The sequence below is a fragment of the Athene cunicularia genome (genome assembly GCF_003259725.1).
Source record: "Athene cunicularia isolate RWA chromosome 3 unlocalized genomic scaffold, athCun1 chr3_part1, whole genome shotgun sequence".
Classification (NCBI taxonomy): domain Eukaryota; kingdom Metazoa; phylum Chordata; class Aves; order Strigiformes; family Strigidae; genus Athene; species Athene cunicularia.
This window is the reverse complement of record NW_020799097.1, coordinates 88,866,806-88,886,682: the sequence shown is the minus strand read 5'-3', so window position 1 is coordinate 88,886,682 and position 19,877 is coordinate 88,866,806. Positions and strand designations below refer to the sequence as shown.

At 35.3% G+C, this 19,877-nt stretch overlaps 1 protein-coding gene across 1 annotated transcript in view; it reads right to left on the bottom strand.

Moving 5' to 3' along the window:
- CRIM1 (cysteine rich transmembrane BMP regulator 1) overlaps positions 1 to 19,877 on the bottom strand; it is a 176,284-nt gene that overhangs the window by 26,077 nt on the left and 130,330 nt on the right. Inside the window, exons 8-9 of the mRNA XM_026844597.1 lie at positions 14,947 to 15,075; positions 3,119 to 3,275 (exon numbers count right to left, since the gene is read on the bottom strand). Coding sequence (XP_026700398.1) covers positions 3,119 to 3,275; positions 14,947 to 15,075 — 286 coding nt within the window. The remainder of the gene's footprint in view (positions 1 to 3,118; positions 3,276 to 14,946; positions 15,076 to 19,877) is intronic.

Below are 19,877 nucleotides of genomic sequence, written 5' to 3'. Positions count from 1 at the left end.
AAGTTGTAAAAATACTGTCCACTTTAAACAAAAATTACAGTTCAGTATAACCAAACCAGACAAACCTGCTCACTATGTGAAACAGACTATTTCTTCCTGAATACATGTTACTGGGAAAGGTACTGTACAAAAAACCTAAAAGAATGTAACAATAAACACATTTACACAAACAAAACACATTAACAGTAAATGACTTTGGTAAGCACAGTTCAGAACAATCCTTATCAGCAGTAGAAAAACATTTTTAATATTTCAGTGTGATATCTATATTGGGACAGCCAGTGAAGAAAACCAGTAGTAGTAAACTGAATGAAACCAAAAGAAGAAACAAACCCGACTGATTTCGATACCACAGAATAATCAAAGACTAGAGCTAGCTGGAATGGAAATAAACACTTGGACCTGGGTTCATGAATATATTCAAGCTATTTCTGTATAAGTCCAAAATGCTAAAAGACATTAAATAGACCTTATTTGGTGGTTTTCTCATATTAGGACTTTGCAATAGGCTAAAGAAATGGCCTTGAAAATAATTACTTATGCACTTGTAATATTAAAATTAAAAAAGCTTTCTCTGTTCCAAACTGTACAAAACCAATCACATGGAGTAAGCATTAAAAAATTCTGTAATTCATACCAACTGTCTCTGATGTTATACAAGCACATGCATGAACATACTCCTTGAGCATGTGGTTCAAAATGTCTTTTCAGATTCTGTCCTGATAACTTTACGTTATTGACCCTGATATAGACAATAAATTAAGAGCTACAATATGGAGAATGTATAAACACCAAGATCTAATAGCCTTAGTGTGCCCTTTAAATACGATGTTAGATTAATTCATTGAGTTTATAAATCAATTTGAAAAAAAGAACCAGTAACTGAGTATCGATAACGGAAATTAGTGCTGAAAACAGAAATATAGAACAGAAATGAAATGTTCAGATACACAATCTGGACACTGCTGAAGTCACACCTTGTACTTGGTATTGAAGACTCATTATGTATCGTGGACAAAAAAGATGGCTTCCATGTTTGTTGTAAATAGCAATTAAATATATTCTGATGGCTATTAGTCAGAATTTTTCTCTCTTCTCTGTCAAAGTTCAAAATCAAATTTAAGCTAGGACAAATTATTTCAGTGTCCCTTGAGAAATGGTTACACCGTATGAGGACTATATGACAATTTCCAGTAAATGCTTGAATACAGTGTACTCAGCACTGGTGAAGCCACAGCTTGATTCCTGTGTTCAGTTTTGGGCCCCTCACTACAAAAAGGACATTGAATGACTCGAGTGTGTCCAGAGAAGGGCAACAAAGCTGCTGCAGGGTCTGGAGCACAGGTCGTACGGGGAGCGGCTGAGGGAACTGGGGGTGTTTAGTCTGGAGAAGAGGAGGCTGAGGGGAGACCTCATCGCCCTCTACAGCTCCCTGAAAGGAGGTTGCAGAGAGCTGGGGATGAATCTCTTTAACCAAGTAACAAGCAATAGGACAAGAGGGAATGGCCTCAAGTTGCACCAGAGAATGTTTAGACTGGATATTAGGAAGCATTTCTTTACAGAACGGGTTGTTGGGTGTTGGAATGGGCTGCCCAGGGAGGTGGTGGAGTCCCCATCCCTGGAGGGGTTTAAGAGTCGAATCAACACAGCGCTGAAGGATATGGTATAGTTGGGAACTGTCAGTGCTTGGCTAATGGTTGGACTAGGTGATGTTCAAGGTCTTTTCCAACCTAGATGGTTCTGTGATTCTGTAAATTGTATTTCTTTATTGCTGTTGTCTCATCCCAGCCATCCTTCCTGCTGATTGCACTGTGGAGTTCTGACAGCTTCAGACACCCTGACACTATTTTGCTCTTTGACCACCTTTAAGAGACCTTATCTTGGATTTTGAGCCTGATCAATGGCATGGCTCAAACTTCACTCTCCCCAGATGCTTTCTAAAGAATTCTGCATGCTTTGTACTTCTTTTACTTGACTTCAGTCCTTTGATAGATAATGTAAACAGCTTTATCCTATCTAAAAAACTGAGACATAACCAGTCATTTTTTCTGTTCAATCTTTCAGATTTCTTTCATTCCGCTACCGATCTTCAGCCATCATTGCCTTTGAAGCCACTGGGCAAAACTTCTGGGGACAACAAAACTGCATCCCTTTTCTGTAACTTTCCTCCTGCTCTACTTTCTCTCACTTACAAAACTGAAAATAACTCTCAGCCCCTCTTACAGTCAACATGCCTGAGGATAAATTTATTAATGTTTTAATTTAAAATTCTTACTTTTCCTCTCTCATCTACTAAAATTTGAATTTTGGGGATAGAAGTGAAGTTTTATTTAATCTTTGATGTCTGATTTTGTCCTGTTTCAATTCTACCACTCATGACTGCTGTTTCCTGCAAAATCTTCCACTATTTAACCAGAGGCAAGCCTAATTCTGTAAATAATATGTACTGGTAAAACATATAGAGAAGCCACTAGACTGATAACTAAGAAATTTCTATGTGACAAAAGATCTGCCCAGTTTTTGTCTATTCATTTGTTTGACAAATGAATAAATAATGCACATATTCCTTTTATGGAGAAAGAACTCCAGCAACAGTAAAGGTTTTGAACACATTTAAAAAAACTTAGATAAGAGATGGTGCTGTACTTCATGAATCCTGTAAAGTGACTATCAGAAATCTCTCACTAAAACTAGTCTGCTGTCACATCAACATTAAAAAAACCTTGAAATAATAGAAATCACATTAATAAAATAAGTGGACTATAAAATGAAAGGGCATCACAGCAGAACATGCAAACATGATTTCAAAAAAGCTACCTGTAAGAGACATTATTTGTAAATAGTTTTATCTTGTTCGTCAAATATTCTTCAAAAACATTTAAGCACTGCTTCGGTTTTGTAATCTGCCTTTGTGTTTTTTAGCTACTGTTTCTTAAACTACTGATCAAAATCCATTTTGAAGAATACTTCAATCTCACATCAAGTAATGACATTTCTGTTTTCTTACATTTCCCCTGGTTTGCCACAAAGTAAACATAAGTGTATATGCCTGGATTTTGCATATTTTCTATATGTACAGGGATTACATTAAATATGCTTTCAGAATGAGAATACGTACAAGTATCCAAAGGGACAGTACTTGTCACATACAATGGGTTTGCACTTCTTAGGCCGTGGTCGGCACTGACAGATCTCACAGTTGTGGATGTCAGTCTGGAAGCCGAAGGAACAGTCCAAGGAACAGCCCGAAATGAGGCCAGTGCACAGCTCCTCCCCTGCAAAGGACACATACAGGTTATCACAACATGAAAGCTGTTTATACCAGACAAACGCATCTTTAGCAGACTAAATCTTCTGTTCCCTTTTACTTCATAACTTTTAAAATACTGGTAAGCCTTACCTTTGACTGTTCTAATTTTAAAATATGCAACAGAATTCTCTAGTAAGGACCTAAACCATACGAGCAGGCACTACAGGATGTTTTCAGTTCCAGTCAAGAACTTGGGGAGTACTACCTGGTACCCTAATGTAACATGATTTTATGAACAGATTCACAGCCAAAGGAGTCCAACATCCAGAACACTGTTGGCCTTTAATAAAACATTTAAAATAACACACACTTTGAAACATCATATGGGTTTATTAGATTTCTGTTCAATATAGAGCATCTTTACTTCTCCTCCATTTATTTTAAACAGAACTGAAAGGCCAGGATATATTAACAGCAAACAGCATAAAGAATAAAAGTTGTCAGCTATTTGGTGATTAAGATCCGCTTTTTAAAAGTATAAGCCTAGAGATGCTAGACTAAAAGACCTATCTCTTGAAGTCCATTACCATGTTTTATCAGCCTCTTCTAGTGTAAGGGAGATACTGGATTGCTGGCATCTCATTTTCTCCAGTACAGAGGTAACTAATGGTCATTACATTGACTCTCATTGGAATTTACTATTTTGCGAATGATCACCTTCTTTTTGTTCTTTCAAGATGATGTGCCGGAAAGACCACTCTTACCATACTATGGGATGCAAAGTTCATTTATTGGTTGTAGAGGTGAGAGGAAACGGAACATTATGATTTTTGTTACGCTACAGAAGCAAAACACAGTGGAAAATAAAAAAGGACCATCATTACAATAGCCAGTGAGATCAGAATAGAAAAAGAAGGAAATATAATTTAGATTCTTCAACAGAATAATACAATGGATGATATCCAAAGGGCTGACCTTCAGAGTGATATTTAAAGGATGGCTGATCTCCAGTTGAAACATCCACACCACTACAAAGTGCTGGTTATACAGAGGGTGGCTTAAGAGTGCTCCTCCAGATGTGCTTCTCATCTGAGCACTTAAGACCACCTTCCTTTAGGGGTATGAACATTTAGGGACAGGGTTTTTCCAAAGAGGAGATCAGAACGTTGACTTATTCTGTTCCTTACACTACTTCTGTGGGTCTGAAATTTAAAGATAATCTTCATGTCTGTAACATGGTAATATACTGAAGGTAGACTACAAATGGAATCTTAAATGCATTCTCTTCTGTTTTTGTAATGCTGCATTTAAAACAGCAAAATATAGATTTAACCAGATACAGCTAAGTTAAGTGTTTCCTTATATATTCTTCTAGCTTAATGCTCATTTGGTAAAGAAGGTATATTTCTTAGCACCTCACAGTGAGACTGAATCCTTGGAGAAAACTGACAAATTCACTGCTTACTTCTCTGGTGGAATTTGGGCATACAAGTGCAATGCAATATGAGAGCATTATTATCCCCAAAACCAGCTCTCAGTTAAGAAAGATGAAGATCAGTAGGTTCATGGCTCCCACCTCTCCATTTTTAAGCAAATTTGGTGTCTGAAGCCAAGACGGTGCAAGTTTTTTGTCATTCAGAATACAGAAAAAGAAATGCCATATCCTTATACAACCTCTAGAGGTTGTCTTTGTCAGAAGAGTGCCAATGCCACAAGGTTTAAGCATTTAGTCTCAGACAGATGTAACCTTTACACAGTAATGGTAAACCTTATCACAGAAACACATATACAAAGATCTTAATGAAGTCTTGCAAATTTTTGAAGGATAGAGTTCAGGATGATCTATCAAGAATACTAGATCTTTTAATACATAGCCACTAATGCTGATTTAAAAACATAATACAGAGGAAACTCTGATACTCTCTCTTGTAAAGAGTGATGTACATGTAACACAAAAAGACCTTCCTTAAAGCAAGTTAAAATAAAGTCTTTAATTGATGAGGTTTTACACTAGGATGCTTGTAAACTATTATTCCCTGACAGCATATAGTAATAATAAAATTAACTAAACTTTTCATTATGTATGAATTTATAAGGTAGTAATAATTTTTAAAGTTAGACTTGAACTTTAGAAATGTGTGGAAAAGTACACCTACACTGGAATATCTCCAAAAAGAACAAAGTTCAGTTATGACCTTTGATATGAGTTATGCTATCTCCTGCAGATAATCAGAACCGATCAGTGAATAATCCCAGAATTGCACAGGTTGGATCAATAAAAACCATTCATTTTCTGAAGCATACTCTGTCACAGAGATGAAGTGTTTAGGTGGCTGTCCATAAACATCAGGGTCACAGAAGACAAGTCAAGGAACAGGAAGGTATAAATGCAAAGGCATGGGATAAATTAATGGGAATCTTCTTTAAAAAGTGAAAGGAAGAGCTGGAAATAATAAAAAAAAGAATCTAAAAAAATAGAAACAGCAAGAAGATTTTTTAGCTGGCATTTTTCTTTATCTTATTTGTCTCTGGATTATATGTTAAAGAGAGCTATCAAAGTGCAACACCAAGGTTTGAGTATGAAGTTATGGAAGATGGCAAAATAATGACTCCTCAGAATCCCACAGTCAAATATGTCTGCTTTCAGTCTTCGGCTTTGATTTGGTCAGTGAAACTGCTTTTTGAAAATGCAAAACAAGTCTATGTGTAACGTTAATATACCTTATTAAAAGGGTCAAGGTATCTAGGACAGTGCTATACAAGCAGGAAGACAGTGTCTCATCCCAAGTAGCTTAGGATGTTAAATATACTTAAAACTCAATTTATCAGCTGACATACTAACCAGAAGATCCAATCTCAAGGCAGTCTCTTCCTTGCTTAATCCTTTATATAGCAAGTTATCCTCAGAAAAATGTTCACTTTGTAAGTTGCCAGGAAAGAAAAGATCTTCAGAGCCTTGGGATGAATGACAGACTAACCACCACTGCCTCTCAGGAATGGACACTGAAGAGTATACAAAATATCATCGAAATCCTGGCTATGTCAATGGTACAGGGAAAGTTTGCTGAAGTCAATACAGACCACTGTAAGTTCACATCTGAACTTACTAGTGTTATGCCAATGCTGTATGAGGAAATTGGAATAATCTCCACAGACTTCTGTGACAGTCTTTCTAATAAGATGCTAAAAATTATGCCTTCTGAGAAGATGGATGTTACTAAAATTAACATGTTATCATACTTCTGATAGTATGTCATTACAAGCTGTGGAAATAGATCTTAAATAGTTTTTGAAAATTCTCTATGAAAAAGTTTAGTGTCATCAAAATCAGAAAGTGAATTCTGGTCTACTTTCTGACTTCACATATAACCATCTAAATTTCTTCTACTGAACCATTATTAAAATTGTGACAATTAAAGGCAGTCTCAAACTGAAGTACTATCTGGTACACATATTCAGGCTGTATCTGCACAGACCTGTTGAAAACCCTAGTCCACGGTTTTAAACTACTATTTTTTTCAGAAAACAGAGTGAAACAATTTTAAAAGCAGAGTACAGCTCTCAGAGAAAGAAAGAAAAAAAAAAAAAAGATTGCAAGTCTAAAGATTCAAACGTGAATCAAATTCAGTGTATGCAATTGTCATCCTGACAGTATATCTCCAGCCTTAGCTATAGCTTTAAATTAATCATTAATAAAATAATCAAATACATTATGAAAGGATAGGTAAAAATATATTTTCTGCTAACGTTTTGCATTTCAAGTAACAAATACTAATAAAGAGAACTAGTTCATGAAAGTCATCTGCAGTAAACTGACAAAATTTATTATGACAATATCTTAGGAGGTTACATCTTTGAAGGCTTTTTCCACCTGCGTGCTTAGATAAATTTAATCAGGAACAGGAATCTGAATCCCAAATCATGGAATGTATTTGCAGACAAGAGATCCAGCCCTAACTGGGCTAATATGCTTTTGAAGCAGTTATCAGGGGTAATCAGACAGTCTGAAAGGAGAGGATAGGAAGCATTTTAAGAGCTAATGCAGAAGGGAAAACTAACTTTCAGAGTTTGAGAGAACTGCATTATGCACCTGCATGTCACTGCAGCACTAATAGAATGGGATCAAGCTTCTGATCACATAGCATAAGCTGTGTTTATTTCTCTGATTGATTAGTTATAATGCCATCAACTAAGGAACTAAACTAATGGTTAGATAGGAGGTAAAAGACTAAAACAGAAACAAAATAATGAACAGAAAACCAGTAAAAGGGAAGACATCTCTCATTGTACTGCTTAGGGAGATACCTGGCTAGAGAGCAGAGTTCTTCCCCATAAGTAGTAGAAATATGTTCATTCATTTTTCTTATGAAACATAGAATGTCAATGAGGTAATGTCAATACAGAAAACAATTCTTCTACACGAGGGAATAGGAGGGTTTAGGGATAAAAGAGCGGTGTGAAATGTAATACTGAAAACATATAAGGTTGTGTCACCCACATGGAATAAACAAGAATTTGCACTACAAGCTGATAATTCAGGGGCAGGATATTGGTTGATCTCAGAATGATACTGATGCAATATGAATTTAGATAAAAATGAATGCATTCCTGAATGTCTCAGGCTAATATAACTGTATTTTTACCACAAATACTTAGCCTTTTATTGTTAGGACTGACATTAGCTGAAATACCACATAATATTCTGGAAGAATTTAAACCGAATTACGTACAGCAGAAGGCTAGGACAATAATCACGGAAAGGCTGTCCTCAACCAACAGCATTATTAAAATTGCCTCCTGCTACGAATGAATATTCAGTCGAGGACAAATACGCACCAAATACTTAGAGCAGTAAATACATCTCACACAAGACCATGCAGTTTTCTTTTCCATGTGCAACCAGGACTGCAAAAGCAGCAAAGCCAGTTACCAACTGGTCCACATTTCTAGTCACAGGCTTTACTAGGCCTCAGTTATACTGGCAAAAACTATTGCTTATAGACTTTGACCCCTCTAAACACTGTAGTTCTAAGAAGTACTTTGTTCTGTAGTTTAAAACAATTTAACACATTATATGTTGACTTGGATATGGGAATTTCAAATTATTGGATTCATTCAGATCAATTTAATAAGATGCTGCTGGAAAAAAACAAGTAGAAGGGGAAAGAACAGTTGAAGATGAGTTGGTCTTCCAAGAAACATTTGTGAATAATTAACAAAGAAACATAAGCACCAAGGTTTTTAAGCATAGTCACCATTGCCCATAAGCTCCCTTTCAAAATAGTAGTTTATTTATCCTCTCTCAAACAGTTTCATACACACAGACTATAATAAAACAAGTATTGGATTTTCAGAAGAGCATTATACTTTTTAAGGGGAATTTTTTGGGGATATGAGGGTTGGGAGAACACTCTCTGATGAAGAAAGTCCTGCCTTAAGAGAAGATGATTACCAAGATACAGTGAGGCTCTACAAAGCACACTGCACACAAACTGTGTGGTATTCTAAAACTCTTTCCCACTAAGTATCTTATTCTCAACACTAACATCAACTCTTGCTTTAAAATGTTGTCAGATCACTGTAAGACCTAGACACTGGCTGTTAAAGGAAAGAAAAATATGTACAAAAATCAGCATGTAAGAGCAGTTGATACACCAACGTCACCTACTATAGTCCAGGGCCCACGCTGCAAACAAGGCAACAACAAAATTCTTTCCCAGGATATGCAATGTTAGCAACCTTTGCATTTATGAGGATTCACTCAGCAGTCAGATATTTCAGTTACAATGCAATCTCTCCTTCTCAGATATGGTATCTCAGAGGCAGTGTATCTCAAAAGGAATCACAATTCTTTGGCCTAAATTCAAACCACAAGATGCATGACTTATTCCTGATTTCAGAGTGCTCACATCCCCACCTCACATGAACCTATGAATATTTGGAGTGTTATCAAATATTGCTCAAAAATCAAACTGAAAAGTAAACAGAATTTAATTCCACGAACTGCATGTTTAGGTCTAAAAAAGGTCTTCTCTTTGAACTTCTAATAGCTTGATTGTAACTCCAGCTAGCTCTTATTTAAAAAAAGACTTCCCAATTTCCCTCTTCTAGCATATATATGGCATATAAAAACCTCCAAGCTCTTAAACTGGGATGTTTATTTTTCTCCAATTTATTATTTTATATATGGACACATTCATAATTGTACTGTAAAGACTGAGAATTCTCTTAATTCTAAAACCTTTTGAAAATGTGTTCTAGAGATGCATAGCCTATTGAAATACTTCTAGTTTTCAATCCTCTAATTCACAGACTAAACAAAAAACTTGCTAGAGAATGTTAATAGATATGTGACAACAGTCATGTCAGTATTTCAACTTGGCTTAGGCTGGTGTCGATTTTTTTAAAATTTGTAGCACGGCTACACAAAGCTAGCTACATACCTTTACAATCATTATTTTCTTGACGCTGAGGCTAGATCATATCAGGAGAACTGTTTCACAGTACCTTTATAATTAAGCACTCCTCAGCCGTCCTCTTGGTGTGGATTGCTACTGCTGGTTAATCTTCAGGGGTGGGGATCTGGGGAGGCAAATTTATGAAGGAGAAAACTAGGTTACTTATCAGTAACTGGAATTCTCTGAATATATTGCCTCCACAGATCCACACTAACCCTCCCTCCTTTTGTTAGAATTAACTCACGATTCACAACAGCTGGATAAAAATGAAGGGACTGGGCACTGTGATGCTAGAAAACCCTGTTTAAAAAAATAATCTTATGAGTCCATCGAGGCAAATTACCCACTTGGATACTTGCTCTAAACTAAAGGATTCACATACAACACATGACTTCATGAAAATGGATTTGTAGCAATGATATCTCAAAATGTGGAAGTATTGGAAAATGATCAAGCTTCCATACTTCCCCCCCCCCCCCCCCCCAATTCAAGTAAAGTTCTTATCAGCTTCTATTGCATTAGATATACTGTAAGCATTACTAAAACCAATATATTTTTGTAATCTTCAGAGTTCCCCACCAAAGACTTTTTCTAGTGAGAAGACAGATAATATTTATTTGGCATGAGTAGTTCATCATAATTTCACCCTCTTCAGGGAGCACTTCCCCTATCCTCCACATGTGTACTCAGAGTTAATATTTTTATTCTAACTAGAATACATACTTTTTTTCTGATCTAAGCCTTAGATTTTTAAGAAACGTGCTTCATTCACAATTTTGCATGGCTGTATTTCTCTAACTGAGGTCTAAGATAATAGCTATTCCCTTTCACATCACTGCATAAGAATAATAAATCATCCTTTTTTCTGCCAGGTCTACAAATGATTCAAAAATCCAAGATGTGCTCTCCTTGCACTAAGGGAGACTATCTGGACTGTCTTTGTTTCTATATTATTTTTTTTCCCCATGGAATTTTTTTTTCCAAAAAGTTTACTACTTCCAGGAATTTTGTATTGTCTGAAGTATACAATTTGCATGATTAGGGTGTGTGATTATTTGTCCCACTTTAGTTTGATATAAAAATAAACCATAAAATATGTTTATTCAAATAGACAAAATTAACACTGGGGGAGTTCCAAAGTGTTCAGAACACATCTCTGAGGATGAAGTATTTACAGGAATAAAGGAAATAGTCAAACTTTGGCTAGGGAGGTTAGGAAAACCCACCTCAAACTGGAATTAACGAATGACTGACACACAGAAGAGTTGAGATGTATCTCCCATTGGAATCCCTGCAAAGTTTTTCTGAAGTTTTTTCCCATCATCACTCTATACACTTTTTCAGAGCCTTAATCACTGCTATTTATAGACAGGCTGTGATGTACCTACCTAACTTTTCTCAAACCTTCCAATCCTACCTTTGAATGTCTACACAACTAAAATGAGTCCCACACTGCCAAACCCAGATTCCACAAGGGAATTCCACTCTGCTTCATCAGCTATAAAGGGAGATCGTGTGACTCGCCAGAATACTGAGGTCCATGCTGCAGACATCTGCTAGTATAGAGTGAATGATAGTACCTCCTTTTTAACACCATGATAGAATACATTTTCTTCTCATTTAAGGAAAAGGTATCAATACTCTTCAAAAAATATTCCTGCATCTACACATAATGTGTTTGGGGAAAAGTTTTTTTTGTTTGTTTGGTTGGTTGGGGGGTTTTTATGTCTAGAGAACTGTGCAAACATATACCAAGATTTCTAATTTTTGAATGGTGATTTCATTGTTTGCTTTGACAGACAAAAGAGACCATGACACTAAGTGGATGATGATTCACTGTGATGTTCAGGGAAAACGACTCATTGCAGTCTTCTACAACTGTCTGTCCGTAAGAAGTCTGGAATTAACGAAACTGAATAACAGTTGCATCTTGTAACTGCAAAGGTAAGCCTTATAAATGAAGCAAACAATTTTAAAAATTAACAGCAGTGCTCTAATTTAATTCAATTTTAGTACAATTTGAAAGGTTAAAAAAATACTGAAGCCATACATGCTTGCAATTATACCCTGAATAGTATGTCACATTTAGTTCATCTGGGGTAAAAAATGTCTAAGCTGCAGGAGAGATTTTAAAGGCTTTTTCTTTTTCATGAATACAATTCAGGGAATAGACAAGGTCAGATAAAATACTGGCCCCCACTGCAGACTCTCAATGAAGAATGATTTAGTGTCCAGCACCAACTATTAGATTTTAAATCCTATGCTACTGCAACCAGCAGGCATTTTCAATGTGTCAGTCTTCTTTGGATCAAGAGGAGTCCTGCCTCACAAAGAGCTGATCACTAGTCTTGTTTCATTCCCTTAATGCACTCCTCCAAAATACTTTAATCCACTCCAGTTCTCCCTATGAAAGCAAAGGCCTAGATAGTCCAAACACAATAGCAATTGCTGCACCTACAAGTAACAATTTTTTGCTTTTTTTTTTTCTTCTTCTTGTATCATCTTATATATTTTATTTTTTTTTTAGTAATGCATTTCATGTTTTCCTACTGTTGTAGTTTTATTCTTGGTATTTTGCAGTGGTTCTTTCTATATCCTGGATTATACTTTTTTCCTTTTATCCTCATGTAGTGCTGTTTTTGGTTTCATCTCTACTCACTGGAACTTTCCCCCATATATTTCTGTGCTCACTCTTTCCTCGGTGGTAGGTTTTTTCCTCCCTTCTCTTACAACTGTGGTCCATTTCTTTTTTTTAAATTTTATTTTACTTCATAGCATGTATGTTTTCACTGTGTGTTACAGCATGCTTTTGTGTTCACTGCAAAACCAGGAAGAAGGATAAAGGACAAAGTAACCTACTTCTATTAAAATCATATTCTAGAATCAATCTAGAATCTAGAGTCAAGCTGGATAAACTTGAAACTAAATTAATAAAGCACCAAACAAGTTTCATGATCTCGTATTTAGATAATTATTTTAAATAAACATGTTGTACTGATTTCTGGCTACAGGAATGTAAATGAAGGTAATAATGAGGAACAATGTACAGCTTTACTCTATGTTCTTTCACTTTGCCATTTTGCTTTTATGTTGGCTGAAATCGATTGAAGTTTTATGAATCTTTAGCAGAGACATCTAAAGAGAAATTAGAAAAAAAGGAAACTTTATTGGAAAGAGATTAGTAGATTTAGAATATGATGACTTCAAATGGTAATGAGAGGCATGTGGGCCTCCTTTCCTCAGGCATTTTAAATCTAACTGAGTTGAGCAGCTTAGACCAGCAAGAGACAAGTGGGTGCAGTATAAAAAGACAGTGATGTTCCCAAAAGGCCACACAAGTCTACATGACCTGAAGATAATACACCCTATCAGGTTCTTAGGGAGCCAAGATGCAACTAAACTGGTTTGGATATGGAACTACATAGGATCTCAAAATGCACAGAACTAGCGCAGTACATTTGCAGCATATTTGACACAAATTTTTTTCTTCTCAGTGCTCACACAATCATTTGTCCAGAGCCTTGCAAGCAAGAGACATTACCTGACGGAAAAAATCTATTTCTGTCATTTTGACTGATAACCACCAAGTGACGAAGACTTCCAAGGTGTTATTTTTCTTCACTTCTTTAGAAAATAAAGGTTTCTCCTCTCTGAATGACTGAGATTTTTAAGTAATCTACAATTCAAGTTATTTAACTGAAAAAAGATTACAGACAAATGATACTATTAAGCTTGTTCCAGATAGTTTGCTACTGCAAAATGAAAATAATTTCAAGCAAATCCGACAAAAGAAAAAGTCCTTTGAATAGGTTCTTAAGCGCTATTTAATCAGAAACACTCCAAGCAAGAACAGAGACTTCCTGGGATGTGGTATGTGTACACATGCAATCTGGTAATCTAGGACAAAAGAACTGATCCTTTGGAGTGATGGGTCTCCTGTGCACCAAACTGGATGGAAGGACTGCACGCACAGGAATAGATGATGAAATTTGCTGAGTACGTCCATCTTCTTGTTTGTCAAACTTGCCAAACAATTTAACAATAAAAAAAAGAATAATCAAATTACAATGTTAAAAGCAGAACTTAACATTTTTAATTTTTCCCTAGGAAGAAATAAGTAAGACATGTATGTGACAGCTTGGATGCAATATGGAAAGTCGCCCTTGTCACATACACAACTTGTGATCAAAGGTATTATTTCTGTATTACCCCAATGACATTACTTGCCATTAATTTACTTGTTATTAAGATGTCCTGTCCCAGACCTTTACTTGTTTCTTAAGCAAGACACCAATCCAATCCTAAAGCTCTTTAGTTTGTATGAATTAAGAGTTTTATTTTGATGATTTCTACTGGGGACACCTAAAATAGTCATACTGGTTTAGAAAGCAGCTCATCACAAGTAGACTGAAATGAAAAGAAGAGGAATGGAGTAATCCTTTAGTTGTGAAAGCCTCAGAGACCACAAAAGGAAGCTGCAGAACTACAATAAAACTGCAAAGAGAGTTTAAACCTAGGCTGGTCTGGGAGCCAGAGTGATGCATCCTGCAGCCAAAAGTAGTACTCCACAAGTGCCCTTTGCTACAAAATGCTTTATATTTCATCTGTAAACATCAAATTCTTAAGAAATACAGAAAATACATTTTTGTTGCTTCACTGATACACACAAAGTTCTCACAAGGCACAATGATTTTCCATAGGGAAGAAACAGATGTTAAAAGTTGCATAAATCCTAACTAAAGTATTTTTTTTATATAAGAATATGTTATAGAAATAAAATTATATATGGATATATACAAACAGCACCCAGACATATAGTTTTCAAACATTTATCCTCAAAGCCTAAGTTTTGAGGGAAAAAAAGCTAAGCTGAAAATAGGCTATCCAGCAACAGGAGTTTTTGAGGTGCATAAACCTAGATGCTCTTAAATGCTTTACATACACAGAGGAAAATGGAATGTGGGAGTCTTATCAAACTTCTCTACTAAGTCCCAAGTTACTACTTTTTCTACCTTGCTATTAAGTTAGCCATTTTATGTTTTCCTCAAAACACATTTTAGGCAAGCAAACAAGCAATGTCATAAATCAGGAGTCTCTCCTTTAAACATGAACAATATAAAGCACACACATACTAACACAACATATAATCAATATTCTGAATGGAGAAAACATCATTCTAGCATTTTCACATACAGCTTGGTATAAAAGGTAGAAGCAACCGTATTTCTGCATACTCACTAGTTTTGCACTGACAAATGCGGCAACCATTTTGGTCCAGTTTGAAGCTATATATACAGTCTTTTTCAGTCAAAGTGCAGTTCACCAAAATCTCACAGGTGGGTGGACCGATTGTGATATATGTTGGTTCTGAAGGTAAGAAAAAATATTAAATACTTGAGATTACTTAAGTATTTTAATTATAAAGAAGATAATAATTTTTAATTAACTTTGTATCTGATTGATTAATATTCTTGCTAATTTTGAAACAATTCAAGAAACAGACTTTGTTTTTTACACTCATCACAAACAGTATAAAGCTGCATAATATTTCTGAAATATTGAAACAGGAAAAAATACATTTATTTGTTCATTATGAAATCAGTTTTACTGCATATGCAGTTTAAAACTGAATGTAAAATACTTATTTTCCCCACCTTTCTCCAAAGTACTTCATCAAAACTTTGTGCAGATTTTTTTTACTTTAGAAATGGAACAGAGCTTTCTCCAAAGCTCAGTTGATTGATACTACCAATCTGCAAATAAAACCACGTAACTCAGTAGATCAAATCTTTCTCTATATGAATAAGATCACTTCTACTGAAATTTAAAGCAGAAGAGACTCTGAATACCAAAAGATACACTGTGTGTGAAAGATCTCTGGAAACCTTTTAACGTGTCTATTAATTGAAAACATCACTTTTTACAGTATATTTTGCAGTACCAGATTGTGCTTTTTGAAGTTGAGGATATTATTGCCAATTATTAGGTATTTATTAACAGTATAATATTTACCTTTGGACACCATTTAAATACTTTGGAGTATGAAATTTATTTTAATACACATTGTAGCCAGAAATATTAATGTGTTTTAGTATACAAAGTTTTTAGAATAAAGTAATATCCAAAGACTTATGAAAATAAGGAATCTCCATGCTACCACCAGAAAACAGGTACAGAAGGAATGAAACAATTATCTTTTCCTGAATGACTTTTTGCTCTATGAGACTAGTCTATCTTGTGTTCTTCATAGAACTGAAGTACTTGAGAACCAATGAATTTGTAGTTATGAGCATTATTAACCTTATACTAAGCAATCAGGAAACAGAAAGTGCATGACTTGAACTGTGAGTTTTTGCTTCATGGTTTCAATTGTTTGAGTTTATCCTGTTCCTCCATTTCAAGAAATGAAGACTTAAAGGTAATTAAATAAAAAAAAAATCAATAAATATATTAATAAATTGTGGAAATATGGGAAAAAAATCATATACTAACCATCAGGACAATAAGCCATAATATGCTTTAGACAGTATACACATTTTCATCGACTGGAGGTGGCCACATTTTGCCATCGCTCCTCTTCAAATTGAATACATCGAAAGGCAGATTTTGCCATCCCTAAAGGCAGCTAGTTTTTACTCTCAGACTGTGAGTAAAACACTACTCAATATTGATTAAGTTGTTAGAAGTATACACTGTTAACCAAAACACAAATTTCTGTGCCTACTGGCTCCATGTCCAGCAGACAGCTTTTGCACCCATGCCTTCTAGTCAAGTGAAAATTATCCTATTATGAGAACAAGCTCTTCTGCTTTCATTGTCTTTCACAACTTTCAGCTTTTAATAGCTTCTCCCCAGCACTACTCTTCCCTCCACAACAGTTTATACAGTGGATGAACATTTTTAATCCTTTTAAAATTAGGTCAGCTAAGTACAGAGTCTGGAGGGAAAAGCTGCATGAAAGACACTACAGTGAAGTCAGACGACTTCAAATTCATCTCAGAGGTTCAGATTCCTCAGTTTGCTGAAAGTTTCAAAGTAATATTTGAATTCTGTTCTCATGTAATTTATAGGAAATGTAGCTACACACTTTACATGTATATAAACCAAAGCTGTTGGGGGTGTTCAAATACAAGATAGAAATCTGTATAATAGCACCTGTGTCTCTGTAGACCCCTCAAATCTCTTTTAATTTAAATTAAAACTTTTCCAGATTTTTTCCTAAGAGTTTAATATAGATTACTAGGCTGGAGGTCAAAGAAGAAATTTTATAAGTTTCTGTGAATTATTAATTTCACAGCTCTGGTTATGCACATGTAGTATGGAAGAGTAATCATCATGAGCAATATATTTTAGAAACCATGGATTCCCAAACTAGAATTCTTTTAATCTCAGTAAACTCTTTGTATTTGTTTTCAAGTTCATTCAGTAAACTATCTGATTAAATCATATTCACATCTAACATTCAATGTCTGCAACCTCAACAAACCATTAGTTTAGGAATCAAGAACATACTGTTATATACCAATAATATGATATATTCCAGAAACTCCATTAATTAATCCTGTTTATGACTTAAAGTATATAAACTAGCTTTGCAAATAAACTGTTTTTTAGTATCTAGTGCCTATTCTAAAAAAAATTCCTTTCCCACCTTACCATTCTCTAACCAAAATACCATAAACAGGCAAAAGACCAGAATACAAGAGTTACCCTGAAGGTACATTCAGGTTACTGGACAGCCTGAACCCTACACTTCAAATGACAAAAAAAGCCATAATAAAGGTCATACTCGCTGGTAGTTAAAACCACTACAAATCATATCAATCATTAATGTTACCCAAAACAAAGTTCACAGACAGTAACATGAGCTAGAGAACCGAAGGAGACTGTAGCTTTACCATCTGAGTCCAGAACAGTTAGGTAAAATACATAGTTAAAAAAAAACCCCACAAAAACTCACTGAGAGCTGATATGCATATTAGTATTAATTAATCCACTTGGGTGCAAAGTAAACCTAGAGAGAAACAGGATTGTGTTTCACCCTCCATCACTGAAGTTCATCCCACAAGATAACTTCTCTTTAATTGCAGGTATTATTAAATATTTAGGAAAAAAAAACAGAGGATATTTATAATATATTTTTCATGGTGACTTTTCAAACCTATACTTCTGTGTTTTAATGATCGTGTCTTGGACACAGCAACACAACAATTTTTTGCCCCTGTGATACATCTAGTAATGTGGTATTTCTTACAAGGGACAAAAATTAAACTGTTGTTATATTATTTTGAAAGGTTTTTGTTAGTCCTATATTCACTGTGTTTTATTATTCTGTTACCCCTCACTTTTGTGTCAGCTCTCAGGATCCTCAGTATTTCCAGACAAGCTTACAAATCTGTTTTTTCTCCCTCCTGTCCCTAAAGGTACACCCTGAGATACAGTAATTTTATATGCATGCCTGCTTCTCAATGAGCTGCAAGTAGAGGACAAAAGAAATAATTTCATTCCCTACCCCCACATGTGCAAAAATGCAGCCAGAAAAAAAAAAAAGAAAAAAGAAAAAAAAAATAAAATCAGCCCTTTTCACTTCACTAGACAAGACTCAACAAATAAAGCCAGCTCTGCTCTGCCAGACTTCTGACTATTTGAATAGGCAAGCAGTAGCTAAGCTTGAAAAAGCATGTAGCAGCGCCTGATCTGAGCTAGGCTTTCACTGCTGCTCTTGGTAGAAATGGCAGAAGAAAGATCCAGTGCACAAATGCACAGACAATGGGTGGGAAAAATGGGTGCTGTTTCTGTCTGTGTGCTTTACCAACAATAAAAATATATCACAGAAAGAAAGAAAGAAAGAAGAAGAAAATAAAGAGAAGGGGATTGAAGAGATTCTGGATGAAAACGATGGATTTTTTTAATAGAGCACGGATTTTGCTGATGTCAAATGCTTTAAATGAAGACTTCTATTAGAACATCTTGCTTCCATATACTCTCTCTGAGCCTGATACTTTCCATGGTGAATTATAGTGCAGAGGATTATTAATTTGCCTGCTGTGATATTGATTAAAATATTTCTTTTTTTAAAAAAAATCACACACACTGCCGTTACTTAAAAACAACTTCAAAATTTTGAAATCCACAGTGAATATTTCAGTGGATTGTCAGTCAGACTGGTCAACTGAAAAATACTATGCTATGTGATCAAATCCCTGAACTCATTTATCCCAGCTTGAAATCAAACTGTGCATTTATGGGGAAAGAAGGAAAGATGTTGACATCCAAGTAGTTCCTGGAGCTGGCTTTGTCCTTATAGAGCCTACATTAGCAATACCAACACAAAAACTAGATGTCAAGGTGGAGTAAGATCATATTTTCACTGGTATTTTTCTACCCAGGACACTTTTCTAATATGAAGAAAACCAATCCCCTGGCTCCTCTTTTCTGCTATTTTCTGATATTTGAGACCTCCTACTTCTACTATTGAGTGATGTGACAAGTCTCGTATTACAAAGAACAGAAATTTTCTTCTGTTAAAGTGTTAGGACTAGAAAACTTCTGTAGTCCTTTACAACTTGCATGACTCCATCAATTTCACTTTCACATAAAGTCATTTCCACTGAAAGCAGCAATATCCTTGATGGATCCTAATCAGGCAACTGAAATTCAAAGATAAACATTTCAATTTCGGATGATTTCTGTATGCTTTTGCCAAGTACTGATTACCTTCCTTCCAAAATAAAAGTACATGCTTGTCTAACACCATCTCTCTGAAATCTACTTAATGACTTAAAGAGTAGCTTTTTATTCAAGAAGCAAAATTTCTTCCAGGCAGTTATAACAGTAATTCTCCCTGAAGTGCTGTTTAGTGACAGTCACAACCATCTTTAATCAGTCTCATTTTCTGTCCTCCTTTAAGCTAATACATTACCCATGCTACACCTCTTGCCAAGGTATTTTTATTATTATTACACGAAAACCACTTAAAACAAGCTCTTTGCTTTGTCTCGTTTGGAATGCAATATTTTAACTCAAAACAGGTTTTGCTTCACACCGTCAGTAATACCACGTGAAGGAAATACCTACTCCAGGCTTTTACAAAATTGGTTTTAAGTAGGGAAGTAAGCATTTTAAGTTTTTTCTTCTGTGCATTGTTAAACACGAATTTAAAAATAAAT